The 17,782-nt window shown below is 37.7% G+C and overlaps 2 protein-coding genes across 3 annotated transcripts; both read right to left on the reverse strand.

The window, feature by feature from the left end:
- Positions 1-245: 245 nt before the first annotated feature.
- hikeshi (heat shock protein nuclear import factor hikeshi) lies at positions 246-5,307 on the reverse strand. The gene is made up of 5 exons (XM_026932035.3): positions 5,004-5,307; positions 4,567-4,804; positions 2,092-2,243; positions 1,839-1,957; positions 246-589 (listed from the first exon to the last, which is right to left on the reverse strand). The coding sequence occupies exons 1-5, from the start codon at positions 5,031-5,033 to the stop codon at positions 535-537; spliced, it is 594 nt and encodes a 197-aa protein (XP_026787836.1). The 5' UTR covers positions 5,034-5,307; the 3' UTR covers positions 246-534.
- A 2,128-nt stretch (positions 5,308-7,435) lies between these two features.
- Positions 7,436-15,056, reverse strand: eed (embryonic ectoderm development). Of its 2 annotated transcripts, none has more exons than XM_034299930.2 (12): positions 14,679-15,056; positions 13,042-13,194; positions 12,729-12,821; positions 12,217-12,282; positions 10,725-10,850; positions 10,496-10,577; positions 10,330-10,421; positions 9,938-10,071; positions 9,374-9,479; positions 9,050-9,208; positions 7,874-7,947; positions 7,436-7,761 (listed from the first exon to the last, which is right to left on the reverse strand). In XM_034299930.2, exons 1-12 carry the CDS (start codon positions 14,790-14,792, stop codon positions 7,635-7,637), a joined length of 1,326 nt encoding a protein of 441 aa, XP_034155821.1. In that variant the 5' UTR covers positions 14,793-15,056; the 3' UTR covers positions 7,436-7,634. The 2 variants fall into 2 exon arrangements, with proteins under 2 accessions (XP_034155821.1, XP_026787462.1); XM_026931661.3 differs by having other exon boundaries at positions 14,688-15,055.
- Positions 15,057-17,782: the final 2,726 nt, after the last annotated feature.

The following is a 17,782-nucleotide window of genomic DNA, read 5'->3' on the forward strand; positions in this document are numbered from 1 at the left end:
TTCATTATCGTGTTGGCTACATTAACAAATGATTAAAAAGACTGACTCGAAAAGAAAATCGTTCATTCATTTTCATTACTTCACTATTAAAGGTCATTAATCAGATAAACAAAAGCTGTTATTATCCAATTTCTTCTTCACCCAAAAAATTGATTCTTTTCTAAGCTTTATCACAGCTTATGAAGCAATTAAAAAAAAAATATTTTTTTTTAACCTAGAACACCAGATTACACAGAAGGTAGACATGTGAAAGACTGCATTTTTATAGCCACATTACAAATATCAATCATTCAATATGAAAATTCTGTAACTTATCCTCAGCTGGCAAACCCCAAAACAACCAGCCAGTGTCCACTGCATTAAAACTGTACTGTAATACTGTATTTACTTGTCTGCTGTTCCATAAGAGCTATAAAATACATAAGATTTACTGATGTTGGCATGAAATTCTTACATCCAAGGCAAGCCAAATGATAATATGAATTCACAATTTTCTGCTCCTGTGTTAATTAAGAGCTTAGTCAATAAAGCATGTCATGTCTTCCAGAAGTTTGGATTCTGCACCATTCGTCTCTGGAAGTTCTCATACCTGGACAGGGAGGACAAGAACACAAAAACTGAATCAAGGTTACTGAATTTTAACAATCTACACACTGAACAACTGGAGATGACACACCCACAAACTCAAACAAAAGCCTGTTTTGTACTAGGACACAGCAACAGCAAAACATTCATGAAGGTTTCACAAGACTGGTTTAACACCTCTGCAAATTCCAACTCAGCTCTTGCATTGGTCGTGGTATTTGTAAAAGCAAGTAAAGTAAAAGTAAACAAAAACCTAATGCAGTATGTCACTGCTCAAACTAAACATCATTACCAATAAAATAATTAGTACATGTTAGATTTGACACATTCTAGATTTACTCTACAAACATTTCTTCCATTTTCTGTTTCGTTGGCTGAAGTATGTTTATATGTATATGTTACATATAAACTTGTCTAACGTTAGCCAAGTCAAAAAAACATTGATAGATTTTATTTCTGAACTCAAAATACCCTCAGAAAAATCGAGTCGACACGAGAGCACCAACTCTCCATCCGTCCATTCTCTGTACCATTTATCCTACACAGGGTCGCAGGGAGCCTGGAGTCTATCCCAGGGGACTCGGGGCACAAGGCAGGGGACATCCTGGACGGGGTGCCAGTCCATCGCAGGGCACAATCACTCACACACACTCGCACACCCGTTCACACCCTACAGACAATTTGGAAATGCCAAATCAGTATGTCTTTGAACTGGGGGAGGAAACTGGAGTACCTGGAGGAAACCTCCGAAGCACGGGGAGAACATGCAAACTCCGTGCACACAGGGTGGAGGTAGGACCCGAACCCCCAATGAGGCAACAGTGCTAACCACTAAGCCACCATGCCCACGAGCACCAATCAAAATATTACTAATGTAAGATAGGAAGAAGGGGGCGGGGCTTCTAGGGGGGCAGTACATAACTGGAGATTTCAGAACACTTCTGTCAATCATTCCAAGCTCATATGTCAACTACCTCATGTGACGATTTGATGGGGAGGAGGGAAAGAAGACCCTTTGGTTTTTGCGTAAAACTGGTTCTGCGTATTGGTTAGTAATTAGTAAATTCTCAGTTTTTTGGGATAACAGTCAAAAGGTTACCTCTGATCAGAGCTATTATTGAGGTTAAGCTTTTGTAGTGAGACCTGGGCTTAAATTCTTTTAGAACTGTGCATAATACAAACCTTTCAGTCAGAAAAACATAAAAACCGTTTTTTTTAATGGGTGTGATGCTCAGTTTTACAAAACCGCTCACCATTTAAGGATGGAGCTGGCTGGAACATACATTTCCGAGGGGTTTGGTGTCATCTGAGCTTGTGACAGAGCGAAGGAGGAGGTGAAGTTGTACAGACTCTCCAACATCTTCTGGGTGAACTATCCAGAGTAGTACACAGAAGGTTAACATCAAGCCAAGACATTAGCAAGACAGTAAGATGCCTTACATTAACCATAGCAAATAACACAAATACATATGTAAAGGTTGTTCGACTCAAGATTCTGTTGGTCACCTGTGTGAAGGAATCCATGGTGGAGACGGTTGCATTGGAAACCGGTGTCTGTTGAGCGAGCTGGTCGAGGGGTTCAACGGAAACGCCGACCTGAGCCACTGAGGCGGCCTGTGGAGCAGCCATCATCCCGAACGGATGACTTCCACCTTCACCTTTAAAAGACAGGGATACACCATGAATGTACCATCAGTTGTATTTTAATTGTGATCTCTCTTTTTCTTTCACTTTCACAGTTAGTTAAATAAAATCATCAGCAATATTGGTGAGTATAGGCAAAGGTAGCTACCTGACTCTGGTATAAATCCTTTGCTCTATTTGGTTGCATACTGTGGTGACAAATTTAGCCATCTATTTATATCAGATCTAATTTTACTTATATTTAGTGTCCATGAAGTTCACTATATTAGGTGACTAATGATTATTCTCATTTTGATATTTGACCAGAAACAGCTTCAGATCAAAGCAAGATGTATTTACAGTATCAATGCAGAAAGTCACAAAATGCATGAATTTTACTGTTTGTGAAGAAACGTTCTTTGTCTGTGCCTAAATTCATTTGTTTAAATTGTTGTATAATTTAGATATCTGGTCAATTAATGAACACTGCTGGTGAGAAAACTTTTTATAGCTTAATAGTGCATAGTCTGGAATAGTGTGTAGTGTGTTAACCCTCCAGTTTGGAGAACCTCTTAAGCCCATTTTGCACTAAACCACAGCGGTGTTTCATCCAAAATAAATATATCGCTATGCAGCATGTCCAGTTTGGGTGAGCCTGTGCTCATGATAGCCTCAGATACCTGTTCTTGCCTGACAGGAGTGGAACTCAATGTGGTCTTCTGCTGTTGTAGCCCATCCGCCTCAATGTTATTATCCACCTCTATGTTTTGTACATGCTGAGATGCTTTTCTGCTCACCACAGTTGTAAAGAGTGATTATATGAGTTACTATATCCTTCCTGGCAGCTCGAACCAATCTGGCTATTTTCCTCTGACCTTTCTTATCAAAGCATTTCCATCCACAGAACTGTCGCTCACTCAATGTTTTTTGTTTTTCGCACCATTCTGTGACTCTGAAAATTCTGAAACTCTAGAGATTGTTGTGTGTGAAAATCATAGCACATCAGCAGTTTCTGAAATACTCAAATCAGCCCATCTGGCACCAACAGCCACACCACGATCAAAGTCACAGAGATCATATTTTTTCTTCATTTAAATGTTTAATGTGAACATTACCTGAAGCTCTTGATCTGGATCTGCCTGATTTTTTTGCATTGTGCTGCAGCCATGTGATTTGCTTATTAGATAACTGAATGAATGTGCAGTCGTACAGGTGTTCATAATAAAGTTGATGGTGGGTGTGGGGATTATATACAGAATATACACACACACACACACACACCTCTGAAAATACTGGAATGGACTGTTGTATTGGCTATGCCCAATGCTTGTGAAATTGCTCTGATTTTCCCTCTTTTCTCAACTTTAAAATGGCTTGCTTTTCTCCCATAGACAGCTCTCTGGTCTTCATGTTGGTTTATCCTTTTTAACAACACACGCAGTCTTCACAGGTGAAAGCCAAGAGTAGACATTCAGAGCTATTAATTGTTTAAACCTTCAATCTTACATGGCAGACCTGGGCAACAGTTGTTTAACACAAAACTTGTTTAACACTGTAAATATGTAAATATTAGGAAATGAAAGCTGAAATTCTGAGCTATCATCTCATATTCATCAACTTAAATGTCTTCGGTGTATAGCCAAAAAAAAAAAAAAAAAATTTAATTAGCCTTGCTGTTCCAATACTTTTAGAGCGGACTGTATACACACACACACACACACACACATACACACACACACACTATATGGCCAAAAGTATGTGGACATATATCTTTGGATGAATATCTTTGTATGCTATAGCAATAAGATTTCCCTTCACTGGATCTAAAGGCTGATTGTGGGAGCGTCGGCGCACAAGGTCCTGATGTTCTCGCAGAAGTATAAATCAACCTTGATTGGTCAGGTGTCCAACTTTTGGCCATATAGTGTGTGTTTGAGTGAGTGAGTGAGTGAGTGTGTGTGTGTGTGTATACGCACGCACACATTGGTATGTTTTGGTGTGTATTTTCTATATCAGTTCAGATCAGTTTTAATTTTTAAATAAGAAGGTTACCTATCATTATGTGGATTGTGCCTTTATTATAGCAATGCAACATAAATTTTTAAAATAGGCCTATCATTTCTACTAACTAGCCTATAGGAATTTTGGGAGATGTCGAGAGAATTTTGGGCCCTTAAATGACCCCAAAACGCCTTCCATTCTGCTTTAAGCTTATTATTCATGTAAATTATTTCAGTCTGTAGAGTTTTAGTGATATGTTAAAGAAATGGCTCTTGACGCCTGAGTGATGCCTTTCTTTGGTCAAAAGTTGATCGGGCTGAATGGTACTATAAGGGAATTGCTAAACAGTGAACTTACCAGCTTTTAGGCCCGAGATTTTAAAGATGGCACTTGGCTTTTCGTTGGTGATGAAGCCCAGCAGCTGCCACACCTGGCCCACACTGGGGTCGGGGAAGGAGAAGTAAACAGCACCTCCCATGCCAGCAGGGAAAGGCACTGTGCCCAGCATGAACACCACCACATGGTTCACATTCTCATAGTCCGGCAGGTTGAACACAAATTTATCACCAGCCACCTGCTGGGCGTCGGTCTGGACCTTCAGGACACAAGTGACTTCATTTTAATGATGGGAGATGACAGATCCACCACACAGCACTAGATCAGACTGGACTGGAGTGTATAGGCCAGCTGTACTCTTAACATCATAACTCTCAATATTCAATCATTTTATCCACATAAATACAATTTTAACTGTGAACTTCAGCTTCAGAATATCAGTCAACATCGATACTCACCAATCTGCCTGCAACTAGACACCCAAACATGATCAGCTGTCAGCCAGTGTAGTGCTAGTTTATTAAAGAATTCTTTTCCAACCAAGAAACACATAAAAAACCTCCTGAACCTCTGATCATGGCTTCATGAGCGCTCGTGCGTCCGCGAGCACACAAACATTACAAGCGCCCTGATGAGGCCACAAGCAAAGAGCCCATCAGACTGCAGATGATTTTCCTGCTGCTGCTGCTAGAAACTTCGAAAAGTAGGCAGTCCTCAACCAGCAGCTGAGAAGCTGAGACAACTGCTCCAACCTCCGACCCCGGAAATAAAATACAGAAAGGGCGTGGCTGTTGGTCACGTGCAGTGTTCGGCGAATACATACACGAGAGCACGAGGTGGAGTTTCAAAATCAAAACAAAATTATTCCTTTATATAAGTCCTTTATTGAAGATATTAATCAGAGAAGAGCCTGGCTTTTATTATCCCCAGTGAAAAAGAAATACAAAAAATTATTATTATCATTATTATTATTATTATTATTATTATTATTATTATTATTATTATTATTATTAACAACAACAATGATAAAAATAATAAAAATAATTATATTATGTTATATTATATTATAATAATTATTATTATTTTAAAATTATAATTATTATTATTAACATTATTATTATTATTATTATTATTATTATTATTATTATTATTATACACTAGCTATACCCACTGAATTTGCTTAGTTCCTGATTTGTGAACATGGACAGCTGCTGTGTTTTGTGCATGAGTTGATAAAATTCCTTTCTGTTTTTTCAAAGCTTCTTCAAAGCGGTCAAAGTTATGTAAAAAAAAAAAATCTGCTATTATTCTAACGATGCAAATGGGCACCTAGAAAGGTTATTATTATTATTATTATTATTATTATTATTATTATTCATAAACAACAACAAAGATTTAAACTGCTATTTACTGTGATTTATTTGGGATTGAGGTTCAATTCAAATCCTTTAACAATATATATATATATATGAGTAGATTTGTTAAACTATAAACTGTTGCATACTTTCAGTATATAACAGTATTTTTTACAAACACAAATCTATATTTTTGATTGGTTTAAAATGACATTTTTTAATGGTAAGTTCATTATTCACAGTAATCTGCTGCATAATTGATTACAGCATATGGATTCCAGTAAGGTCAAAAAATGTGTCCATTGTCTTTGTCAGTCACAAGAATTCTCAAGATGTAGAGAGGTTCTGGGTTAACTGTTTCCAGCCAACCAAAAACTCAGGGCTCTTCTGCAGCAGGATATAGTTTCTCTATCATGTTATCATATCGGAACAGTATAACACAAAATTATGGAAACAATACCTAATAATAGATCCTGCGGTTTATATATTTTATATATTGTAGCATTTTGTATAGTGCTTTTAACATCAGACAATGCAACAAAGCAGCTTTACTGAGATCGGCATGTAGGTTTAGATCCCTATTGAGTAATCCAAAGGCTACATTTGCAAGGAAAACCTCCCTGATATAGCATGAGGAAGAAAGCTTGAGAGAAACCAGACTAAAAGAGGAACCCATCCTCTTCTGGGTGACATTGGGCAGAAGGATTATTAATCATTACTCTTCTATTGTTTACTATAAAGCAAAACAGTACTGTGCTGAAAGAATATTCAGTATGAGCATCACAGTCTTTATGATTACAGCAGCAGTTCATAGGCATAAGGCTACAGTAAACAGGTGAGATTTACTACTGAAGCAAGAGAGGCACTTGGGAATAACCTGTTTTTGGGAAGGGAAAATCTTGGCAGTATTCACATGGGACCATCTCATCCCAGCTGTAGAAGGTGAATCACAAGTGCAGAAGCTTCAAGCAAAAGTAGAGCATCAGGGTGAATCAGGCAGGTCCAGAGGGTGAGGAGCCACGGTAGAAGAGGCACGTCAGGATCTGGCCCTGGCATCACATCTGGCAGCAGGAGTATACATCCAAGAATGTTCATTTTGCCAAGACAATTCTGAGTGGGTTTATATTCTCTGTGCAAGTGTCTGGTCTCATGTGCTTAATTTTATTTAAACTTGTTTGCAGTAAAGTTTCCCTTTGCTTTAAAGAGAGGTTTACACAGAACAGTACACAGATCTCCCTTTTGTACTCTACAAATACCAGTTATTTAAACTCTACTTGTTAATCTCATTTTAAATGTTTGTTCCTTAGTTTATTTACTCTACCTTTGGTTAGTCTTTGCTTCTTGAGGTGATTCTAATGTTTATTCACCACTGTGTAAGAATTACCACGCTCTAGATAAGAGTTTTTCAAAGATGTGATGCAAAGAAACATATCCTCTACACACTCAACACAACAGTGAAGTGAAAAACCTCACATATTATAAGCAGTTTTATAATCATTCAGACAGCCATTCTTGTCCTAAAAAAGCAAGGTAAACAAGTAAAAATAGCTTTTATTAAAGACAGAAAAGGTAACAAAAGAAGAACAAAAAAGCAGACACATCTGAGGTAAGCAACTTCCAAAGCTTAAGCTAATAAGCATCCATAGTCCAGGTTGCTCATCGAGGAACGTGTCCTGTGACGAGCGCTCATTTCTAGCGGTCCGAGGAAAGAAAGCATCAGGCTATGAAAGGTCATCAGCGTAGCCTGTCCCAGCGCCAGATAGACGCATCGTCACACACTGCTATGAGAATACTGCTGTCTCTGCTGAAGCTGGTCTGCCTGATGGCTGAGGTGCATTTAGGTAGCGTGAGAGTGGTGCACCTGCAGAATGAGCAAAGTGGCCATCAATCCTACAGTCAGATGATATTAAGAGTAGGGGCTTGCGTAAAAATGAACAGCTCTAGTATATGAAGTAGGCAGGGATTGATCTTACTTTGCTTTATGAGGATCTTCGACCTCCAGGTCCCACACGTACAGTTTTCCGACCTGATTTCCCAGAGCCAGCATCTGTAGCAATAGCAAATACAGCAGCAAACTGTCAGATTACATAAATATTTGTAAACATCTGCTCCCTTACTAACCTCACTTTTTTTTTTTTTTTTTTTTTTTTTTTTTTTTTAAGTAAATACTGGGGAAAAGTTCAGCTTGTCATGTTACTGAGAAACACAAAGCACAAAGTCCTCTGCTCCGAAAACTCTCTGGTACTCCTGTAACAGAAAACTTACTGACTGGAACAAAGCGCTGACACTGGAAACGTCACTATATCAATAATCATATATCTTTATTAAATAAAATATATATTTTTAAATATTTGTTTATTAGACATAGATTATCTAGATCACAAGTCCCTGTAAATGAGTTGTTTCTATAGAAACAATGTCATGTTAAAATTAGCTGATTAATACAAACTGGGGATTTGAACTACAGTCAGAGCTGATGTTATAGAAAATTAATCAATAATATTTGACCCATCAGATTAAAAAAATTCAACAGTGCTGGGGTATAAATCCTATTAGAATATTTTGTCCAAGATATTTTTAAGAACTTTTATATATTTTAATAATTGTAGACTAAACACTGCTATAGCCTCATACATTTTTCTAACTTCAACTTTTATACACTACAATTACTGGAATTTTCTTTACATTAAAAAAGTGCAGTGGCTCGGTTCATTCCCTATTTGCCACATAGTGCACTATTAGGGGTGCAGCCATTTTGTAGTACTGTCTGAATTCTCAGTGGAATTAGTTTACTGCATTATTACTCACAGTGCACTGTAAATCAGTCTACAACAGTGTACACCATATTAGTGGTGTATTTAATACAACTTTTGCCTTTTTTTAAATTGCTTTTGTATTTCTGTATTTTGTGGTCAGAAGTTGCCAGGTAATTTATAATCTTTAAATTGTTTACGTAATTGAGGGTCACAATGATGTTTCTCCAGAGCACTCAGCAGTAAATGTCTGAATTCAGTCTGGTGTCTCCATTACACCTGCCCCATGCAGCACTATACACTGTACGCTGCATAGTAAACAGTGAACGAGGGAGTGTGAGAGTGTTTTCAGACACAGCAGCAGTGGTGGTACTTCTCTGTGCATTTTGTAGGCACCTTCTGCCAGAAGTCCATCGAGAAGCGCATGTACCAGATGTCACACTGGCTGTAGTCGAATCGGCCCAGAATGGTCACGTTGGACTCACTGGGCTTGATGTGGTCAATATCATCCTCCATCTTCCCAGGTTTCCAGCACACGATGGCATTTTCACAGGACTAAGACACAGAAAGTGATCCAGTATAGAATGTTATTTGAACAATTAAACAAAAAGTGAAAAAGGATTGAGGATCAGCATAAAACAGAGCTACCAGACAGCCTTTCACAGATTTGTTTACTCATATTCAGTCCTGTGACCCCTGATGTAAATAATCAAATCTTACCTTTGAGAGAATTAAATCCCCAAGCCAGCGCACACAATCTACATAGTTTCTGTGAATGTCCCGTGTGGAGAAATCTGGGAAGTGAATCTTCTGAGACACAAAAGGCCTGAAATATGAAACAGCTATAAACAATAGGCCACATAATAATATGGATTTTTATGTCCTTAAGAAAAAAATCAGTGATTGCATTTTTAAATTAGGTTAATGCTGGTGTTACTGTCACACAATATGTACCTTCGCAGAATCGGGCAGAATAGGACTGAGCAATTCTTCTTGCTTTTACTGCCGTGTCTAGTTCTGATGTAGCAGGCTTAGACTAAGTGATGTCAATCAAGTGTAATTATTAAAAGTTAGAACCATGCCTGGACCTTTCTCAGTTCTGGTCTGATCAGCAATTAAGTTGCTGTGTAACGATATCTGTCTCGTATTTCACAACTTTCTTTAAGCTGCACTGCATGTTTCATATTTAACACTCACATTTGGTTTCATATAATTATTTTCACACAATACATTGCCTGGGACTTTAACAACACTAGCCATAGCCTATAGTCTAACTGTGCGTACCTGTTGGTCTTGCTGGGGTTGTACTCATAAGAGCCTCGTATTGCTTTTTGCATTCTCTCTGAGTTTATTCTCCACAGCTTCAGAGAGTGGTCCATTCCACAGGACATGATCTTCTCCCCGAGTAGATCAAAATCCTATAATCCACAGGATCATATAATAAGAGCTCCATTCCAATGGGAATTTAATTTTTAGATCTCAGAAACCCTTTTCCAGTTTATTCACCTTTAGTTTTTTGTAATATTTAATACTTTTTAATATTATTATAAATGGTAAATATGGCAGTGTTCATCGTTACTGATTTCACTGTTCCACTATATGTACCTTTAATTCACAGAGTTTAAAAACGTTTTATAAACACACATACTGTCAGTTGTTCCTATTTCCAAACCTACCGCACTCAAGACCTCATCTCGATGGCCCTCCACACCTCCAAATATGGCTACGAGCGTATCTGTCTGGATGTTCCATAGGCGTAACGCGTGGTCTGATCAGCGACAGTGGAAATGTTAGCCACATATTTGAGCGATAGCCTTGTTTAGCATTAAATATGTTCTTTACCTTTGCTCACAGACAGCAGTAAGTTGGGATCTCTTGGATGAAACTTAAGCTCATTGATCGCGTTTCCGTGTCCCACATAATGCTGCAAGTGGAAAATGATCAAAGATATCACATGATCTTCCCAGTACATGTTCTGGAGGCATGACATTTAGTTATGGATATGATAGTTATATGATATGATAGTGGACCTAGGGAGAGTGAAAATGATTACGTATCAATGTTAACTTACTTTGACACATTGCATAGTAATGTGGTTGATGATGCGGATGATGCCGCGGGAGCCAGCCACCGCTAACAGAGGGTGACTGGTGCTGGTGTCATACGTCCAAGCGCAGGTGTAGAAGTTCTCATCTGCCTGTGCAGTCGTTAAGAAGCAATAAAAATATTCAAATACTTTACAAATAACCGAGAACTGAACTATGAATTTATTTATTTATTTTTACACAATACCAGAGATGCACTCGGATATTTAAATAAGGCTGTGTAATATAGATTTAAAAACGGCAAAGAGTATATTGCAAAAACAATTTGCAAAATGTGTGGTAGCCTGGGAAAACCCTTATATATTAATGATACACTCTGGCCATGATTCGATTTGATTCAATTTGATTCCCAGAATATTCTGAACAAAATCCGAATGAAGAAAAATTATGACTCAAAAGAGACTCTTTTTCATTTATGAATCATGAACAATGCAAAACAATGAGCATTTCTGTCTACATAAAACTGAATAATAAGCTGCTACAAAAAGAGGTTTAATAATTGAAAACGAAATGCCCTAAAAGTTCACCAAAACTTTAAAAATAAATAAATAAATTTATAAATTCTCCCGAAAACTTGATTGAATAAACAAAGACTCTGACCTGGGGAAAATAATCTGAAACATTATGAACTCGGTTAAATTCATAATACAGTAGCAGCGCCTGTGGTGTCATTTTAATCGGAAATAGAGCTCCAAAGTCGGCTAAAATGCTTTTTTAATGGTTATAACATGGTTGTGTAACCAAATAACCTATAATGTGTGTCTGTCGATGCATACGTTTCTCTTTTGCAAGTATTTAAACCAAATTTAAACAAATTAAAAATTTTATTCTAACTCCAGTGTAGTGATTCACATACAGTTTGTCAGCTGGTACTTTAATTAGATTAATGCGCATTTTGCCACAGCATGTAAATATGCAACAACTTAAACAAGACCATGCATGAGGAAATCAGACTTAGTCTCTCTGAAGATGTCGAAAACCTTGCTAACTGACTTTTCTACTGCTGGGCCAGCGGGATATTTGCAGGAACATAGCTTTGGGAAAAGTTTAAAAAAGTAAAATTTCCACATTGTTTAGTTTATTTGTCAATGTATGTTTTGGCCAAAACCCCTTTTTTTTTTGTCTCAGAAGCATCTGGCAGGTTTGCTCAGACCACCACACATATATTAAAACACTGATGTTTCATGGTTAAATAGTGCTGCATAAAAGTACTTTTTTTTTCCACAACAATGCAGCAATTTATCAAAAATATCCTCAGCATATGTATACAGAATGTCTAAGTGGTCTGAACACTGTGATTTGTGGAAGTGCTCATTTGTATATTACAGGCTTCTCTGCTGTGATAACACTTAATGATATATTGTGCAGCCCTGTACTATATTTTACTGTTAGTGATTTAACCTAATGACAAAGGAACTGATAAGGAGATGAGGAATAGAGAGAGTAAGACAAGGATACATCTGCATCTACGTAAGACTGCAGGAGCCGGATCTCTCCTTGGGAATGACATTCATATAAGGTGACCTGTAGAGATTTTATTTAAAAAAAAAAAAAGGACAATTAATCATTCATTAATCATAAAGTTCATGACTTCAGAATGTTCCCACTAATTGAATTTTAAGCTGTGCATTTTTCTTTCATCTGAGAGATAAACATAGTAAGTTTCTTACAATCTGGTCAGCCATAGTATTTTAGAGGTGTACACATCAGCCGTCTGTGCACTGCATTTACCCATAAACCCCCCTCCCTGCAGTGCAATGTGAAGAGGCTAACATGCTTCAACATAGAATATAAACCATCCTTATTTGGCCTTTTTATAGGCAATAAGTTTGCTAGTTGATTCTGTTCAACATAAAAATGTCAGATATGGCAGTACTGGCTAGTGGCTAAACAATGACGCTTAATGATTCATCACATACTCATTTACACTCCTAACCTTTTATACCCAGTAGAGAGCTTGAGTCACTCACTCTGTTGCTTCCCACTGTTGCGAAGACGAGCGGGTCGCCCTCCTTACTGTGCCAATTGAACTGGACACCAAACAAAGGCTGGCCATGGTCCTCCTAAAAAAAGGCATTAAACAGAATGATCATAACAAACACAACACACGCCACTTTTAATTAAGCAGAGTTTCATCAAGATACTGGATCTCTCATTGAGGATATTTTAAATGCCTTGTAGTTTAATGTGTTGGTGACTGGACTCAGCAGAGGGGCTGATAAAGCCTATAAGAAAAGTAGTAAAAGATTAGATATTGGAAGTGACGTGTTGCTCCTTTCTTACCCTCAGGCTGTTAACACACTTGAAGGAGTATTTGCATTTCTTTGACTTCCACTTGCCCTTGCCCCAGCTCTTCCTGCCCGGGGCACTAGCCGTGTTTGTAGGGGTGTCGGGCCGCTCGGCGTTCGTTCCGCTCTCAATGCTGACAGCATCGTCCTGTAACACGACGGAATCTTAATGATTAGTGCTTCATCCAAAATGACTTCTCAAACTTCTCAAAGCCATGCTGATTAAATTCCCTAGTAGGGAAGCACCAATCCAATTGTGGCCTCAAACACTGAATCAAGGGCATTATTTGCCTTAAAGTATGCAGTGATTGTGCCTCTGATATTTCACGTAAATGGCAACAGAATCAGCCGTTAGTCTTCAATAGATTAGGGGTCATCAACTGGCAGTCTAGTTGTGGACACGTATTTCAGCCAAGTATTTCAGAGAAACCAAGTACTCTAAATATACTGTAGGAGAACTGATCATAAAAAAATTAAACGTAGTTCACAGACTTTTTTTTAAAACATGAACCATCACGCCTTCTGTAGCAGATCCTCTGATGCACCTTGTTGTGTCCAATCACATAGATTTATTCAAATTATTTAACTGAAGGCTGTTTAATGAGACAAGAATGTTTTCAGATTTGAACTAATCTGTGTGAATAGTGAAGTGAGCACATGGCTCATTTAAAAAAAAAAAAAAAGACAGCGAAAACGATATTTAAAGACGACAGGACAGAGATGTGTGTGTTTTTTTTCTGCTTTGAGTTAAAAGTGGTAACATGAAGTGAAAACCCAAAACACTTCTCCAAATTGTCTTATTTATAGCCATAAACTAAACTAGCATTATTCTTTATTAATTCTAAGTTTATGGCTGTAATACATTAAGCATTAAATGTTAGTTGTTGATTCAGACCTTTTAAGCAAGGAATTTTATGAAGTTGTACCTTATAATAATATTTTTATGTAGCTGTACCTAGATTATTAGCATGATCATGGAAACCAGTGGTGTAAGAGACCAGTGTCAGTCTTTCATACTGATTGATTTGCTTGCAGGCTCTTTAAAGCCAGTGCAGTTGCTCTTTATAACACTGTATATAATCTCTCAGAGCAGTGTTTCAGTTAGATGAGCATCTCTGCCTGTAAAACTAAAACAAACACACAAACACACACACACAAACACAAACACACACACACACCAAGGCAAGGCACTGCAGGTAGTCCAACCACAAAGCACATGAAGTAGACCCACTTATTTACACTTTTTTGTTAGGTTATTTAGTTATTAATAACAGAAATAATGTGAAATCTACATCCATTTCAGGAAACACCAAAACAACCCCAGACAATTGTCCACCATGTAAGCCAGCCTGTTAGCACGCTGCTAGCCAGTGAACATAAGGCACATTGGGCTCTCAGAGGAGACAAAAACAAACAGAGACAAAATGGAAAACAAAAATAAACATAAGGACAGAATAAACATATGGACATGCTGTAAGTCCTGCTCTTACACACACAGCGAAGTGAACTTACTACTAACGACAATGACAACTTCGCTAAGAGCTTCAACAACTACACACCAAAATCCAGCTTTACAAACACCTCCTTCACCTCATACAGCAATTACAGCTAGAAAATATGTCAAGTACACACTTCGCTTACATTTTCATCCCCGGAAAGGTCAGGGTTGCTGTTTTCATCGCTGCTCAGTTTCTGCTTTTTTGCCGGCATGATGTCGTTTCCCGCCTCGGACATCTTCCCCCTCATCCTCAGCGGCCTCACTGCCGGAAACCAGGCGCGCACTGCCGCAAAAACGACTCTCCGGCTAACTCCCAATCCTCTACGCGCTCCGCATACTAGAGCACTGCATAGGGCATGAAATGATGATTTCTACGTCTAAGATAGTGCACTAAGCTCGTAAAAAGCTGCGATTTAGGGTTCACGCGGTTAGAAATCCTCGTACACTAGATGGAGCTCTGTGCACGAGCAACGTTTAAAAGGGACGTGCTAAAAGGGATGTGTTCATGAAACTGGCACATGTGAGCACAACTTCCTTTAATACAGTGCTGAATTCTCGATTCTGATTGGTCAGAAGGTGTTGATTAATTTTCTATAACAGCAGCACTGACGTTAGTTCCGGCTGCAAGGGAAATTATTATTATTATTATTATTATTATTATTATTATTATTATTATTATTATTAGTTTTTGTAATAGTAGTAGTAGTAGTATTTATTTATTTATTTATTTATTTAAATGATACTTAATACATTTAAAAAGGATGAATATAGATTAATAGAGGGGTACTTTACATCATAATAAATAAAAGGAGCAAGATGGAAAGAATAAGAGTATAGTACACACATGTAATATAAATTTAATGTCTTAATAGCTTCCTTGTTTCTCAGTCCATACAGTGTCTTAAAATAAAGATCCATTTCCAGCTTAAATTTTTTTGCATCCTTGGGGTTTTCTTACCCCATTTACATTTATGGATATTTTCCATATAAAAAAAAAAAAAAAAAAAAAAAAAAAAAGATTAAAAACTTATTATTATCATCAACATCCTTTCCACAAAAATGGAAAATAATATCCTTTTTACTTAGTTGTACTTTAACCCCAGGAAGATTTTTAAAAATTTATTTCAATATCTAGCCAAAATATTTGGACATACATACAATCATAGAAGAGGTGAGAAACAAACTAAATTTACAGAATGTACAGTTTCAACATCCAGGTTAAACTGTAGCATCACCAGGTTTGCTGGGTGATGTGGTCATTCTAACGTTATCATTTCTATAACTTACACTCAGGCTTGTGTGGCAGAAGCATAATCTAAAGCTAATACTAAATGGATTAAAAAGTTAAGTAGTTATTTAGCAAAGAAAAGCATAGATTTATTGTATGATTTGCCATTCAGGGTGGATTAGTGGTTCACATGTTTGCCTTGTACCTCCGGGGTTGGGGGTTTGATTCCTGCCTCCGCCCTGTGTGTCTGGAGTTTGTATGTTCTCCCCGTTATTTTGGGGTTTCCTCTGGGTACTCCGGTTTCCTCCCCCAGTCCAAAGACATACATTGTAGGCTGATTGGCATCTCCAAATTGTCCATAGTGTGTGAATTAGTGTGTGATTGTGCCCTGTGATGGCTTGCACCCCGTCCAGGGTGTCCCCCACCTTGTGTCCTGAGTCCCCTGGGATAGGTTCCAGGCTCCCTTGCGTCCCTGTGTAGGATAAACAGTACAGAAAATGGATGGATGGATGGATGATTTGCCATTCATAATTAACTGACTTTGGGATATGCTGTTACATAGAAAAATAATTAACTACTGCATGGTAATGGCATCACACCACTCTATACGCCCCATTGTGCTTTATTCATTGTGTAAAAAAGAGTAGAAAGTTTTGTTGGTATGCTGTAATTAGCTTAGGCCATATCTAGTTTAGAATTAAGTCAGTTTCAGTTTCTAGTTAACTAGTTTGACTTGACTCATGCTGCTTTCCCATGCTTATCAGACATGCACTATCCCATGTATAGATAACATGTACAACATCAGAAATGTAACTGAACCATACCTTTAAACCCTTTTTACCCTATATATAAGAAAAAGGAATATTCCCATGATCCAACACTAAAACTGTTCTTTCCCACCTCTTGATGAAAGACATAAGAAGTCAGAAACTCAAGTATGAAAAATTGTTTACAAAGCTTCCTCTTGTGTTTAGGATTCGAAATGAAGTTCATGTATTCACCTATTAATTCAAAAACACTCATAAGTGGCAATTACCAGCTCACATAATGTATTCGCTCTATCTGTAGTATTAGTAGGAAATGGACAGTAATAATATATTAAACTGTGTACCAATCTATGTCATCATACCACAAAATTTATATTCCAGTGTGGCTGTGCTATTTGTTATGCTTCCTTATTTTTAATGTTTCATATGTTTTACTCGAATTGTAGGCTACACTCTTTAAAAAAGGTTCCAAGGAACCTATCAACAGAAAGCTATTCTGAAATGACTCCCTATTTGATATATAGAGCACTACATAAAGAAAAAAAACATGACCACAAGCCACGTAAAGTTTCCAGGTGGAACCTCTTTAGGAAAATAAGTAACCGTAACTAGTTAGAGAACTCCTGAGGACTGATATTTTTCTAAGGGTGTAAATAGAGGGAAGCATGCTTGTGGGCTCTATTTGCCTAAGTGTAAGTGTGATATTTAGTGCGACAGTATGTTTTTTGAACTTTGAAGTTCTACTTCTCCTTGTACTTCCTATTGCCATATTTGAGCATAAGGAAGTGACCTGGTTAAACTGGTACATTCATGGGAGGAAAAGAGTTCAAACTGAAAAAAAAGTCCATATTGTGAGCAAAGGCTGATTATGCACAACATAGGCTATGGGTTGCTCATAGGTAAAACTCATTTAACCTTTAACCTAAAGTTTAACTCGTTTAACCTTACATATTTTTTCACACCATATTCCCGGCTGCATCATACCGCACAGAGAGTGCAATTTCACAAGGGTATATCATATTCCATGATCTGGGAAACGAATCAGGGTAATGTGAGTGCATTTTGGTCTTTAAAAGTGTTGAACAAGGTGCGTGCCTGTGGGATATTACACAACCATTTGGAGTGAAGCAAGGTCTTTTGCTACAGGTCTCAACAGCTCAGAGCCTCCCAGATCATCTTACTTAAATCTTAGTTGACAACAAAAGCTGTTTTTCTGTTTACCTAGCTTCTCGGAAGGTTTGCA

The sequence above is a fragment of the Pangasianodon hypophthalmus genome, chromosome 26, assembly GCF_027358585.1.
Source record: "Pangasianodon hypophthalmus isolate fPanHyp1 chromosome 26, fPanHyp1.pri, whole genome shotgun sequence".
In the NCBI taxonomy this organism is placed as follows: domain Eukaryota; kingdom Metazoa; phylum Chordata; class Actinopteri; order Siluriformes; family Pangasiidae; genus Pangasianodon; species Pangasianodon hypophthalmus.

Coding starts and splice junctions, on each gene's coding strand:
- eed (XM_034299930.2), bottom strand. CDS start 14,792: ATGAGGGGGAAGATGTCCGAGGCGGGAAACGACATCATGCCGGCAAAA. Junction 10,072..10,329: donor GAGATGAGGTCTTGAGTGCG/GTAGGTTTGGAA, acceptor TGTGGATTATAG/GATTTTGATCTACTCGGGGA. Junction 9,480..9,937: donor AACCCCAGCAAGACCAACAG/GTACGCACAGTT, acceptor TTCATATTTCAG/GCCTTTTGTGTCTCAGAAGA.
- hikeshi (XM_026932035.3), bottom strand. CDS start 5,033: ATGTTTGGGTGTCTAGTTGCAGGCAGATTG. Junction 4,805..5,003: donor GTCTAGTTGCAGGCAGATTG/GTGAGTATCGAT, acceptor TGTGTCCTGAAG/GTCCAGACCGACGCCCAGCA. Junction 590..1,838: donor GCCAGCTCCATCCTTAAATG/GTGAGCGGTTTT, acceptor CTCCCTGTCCAG/GTATGAGAACTTCCAGAGAC.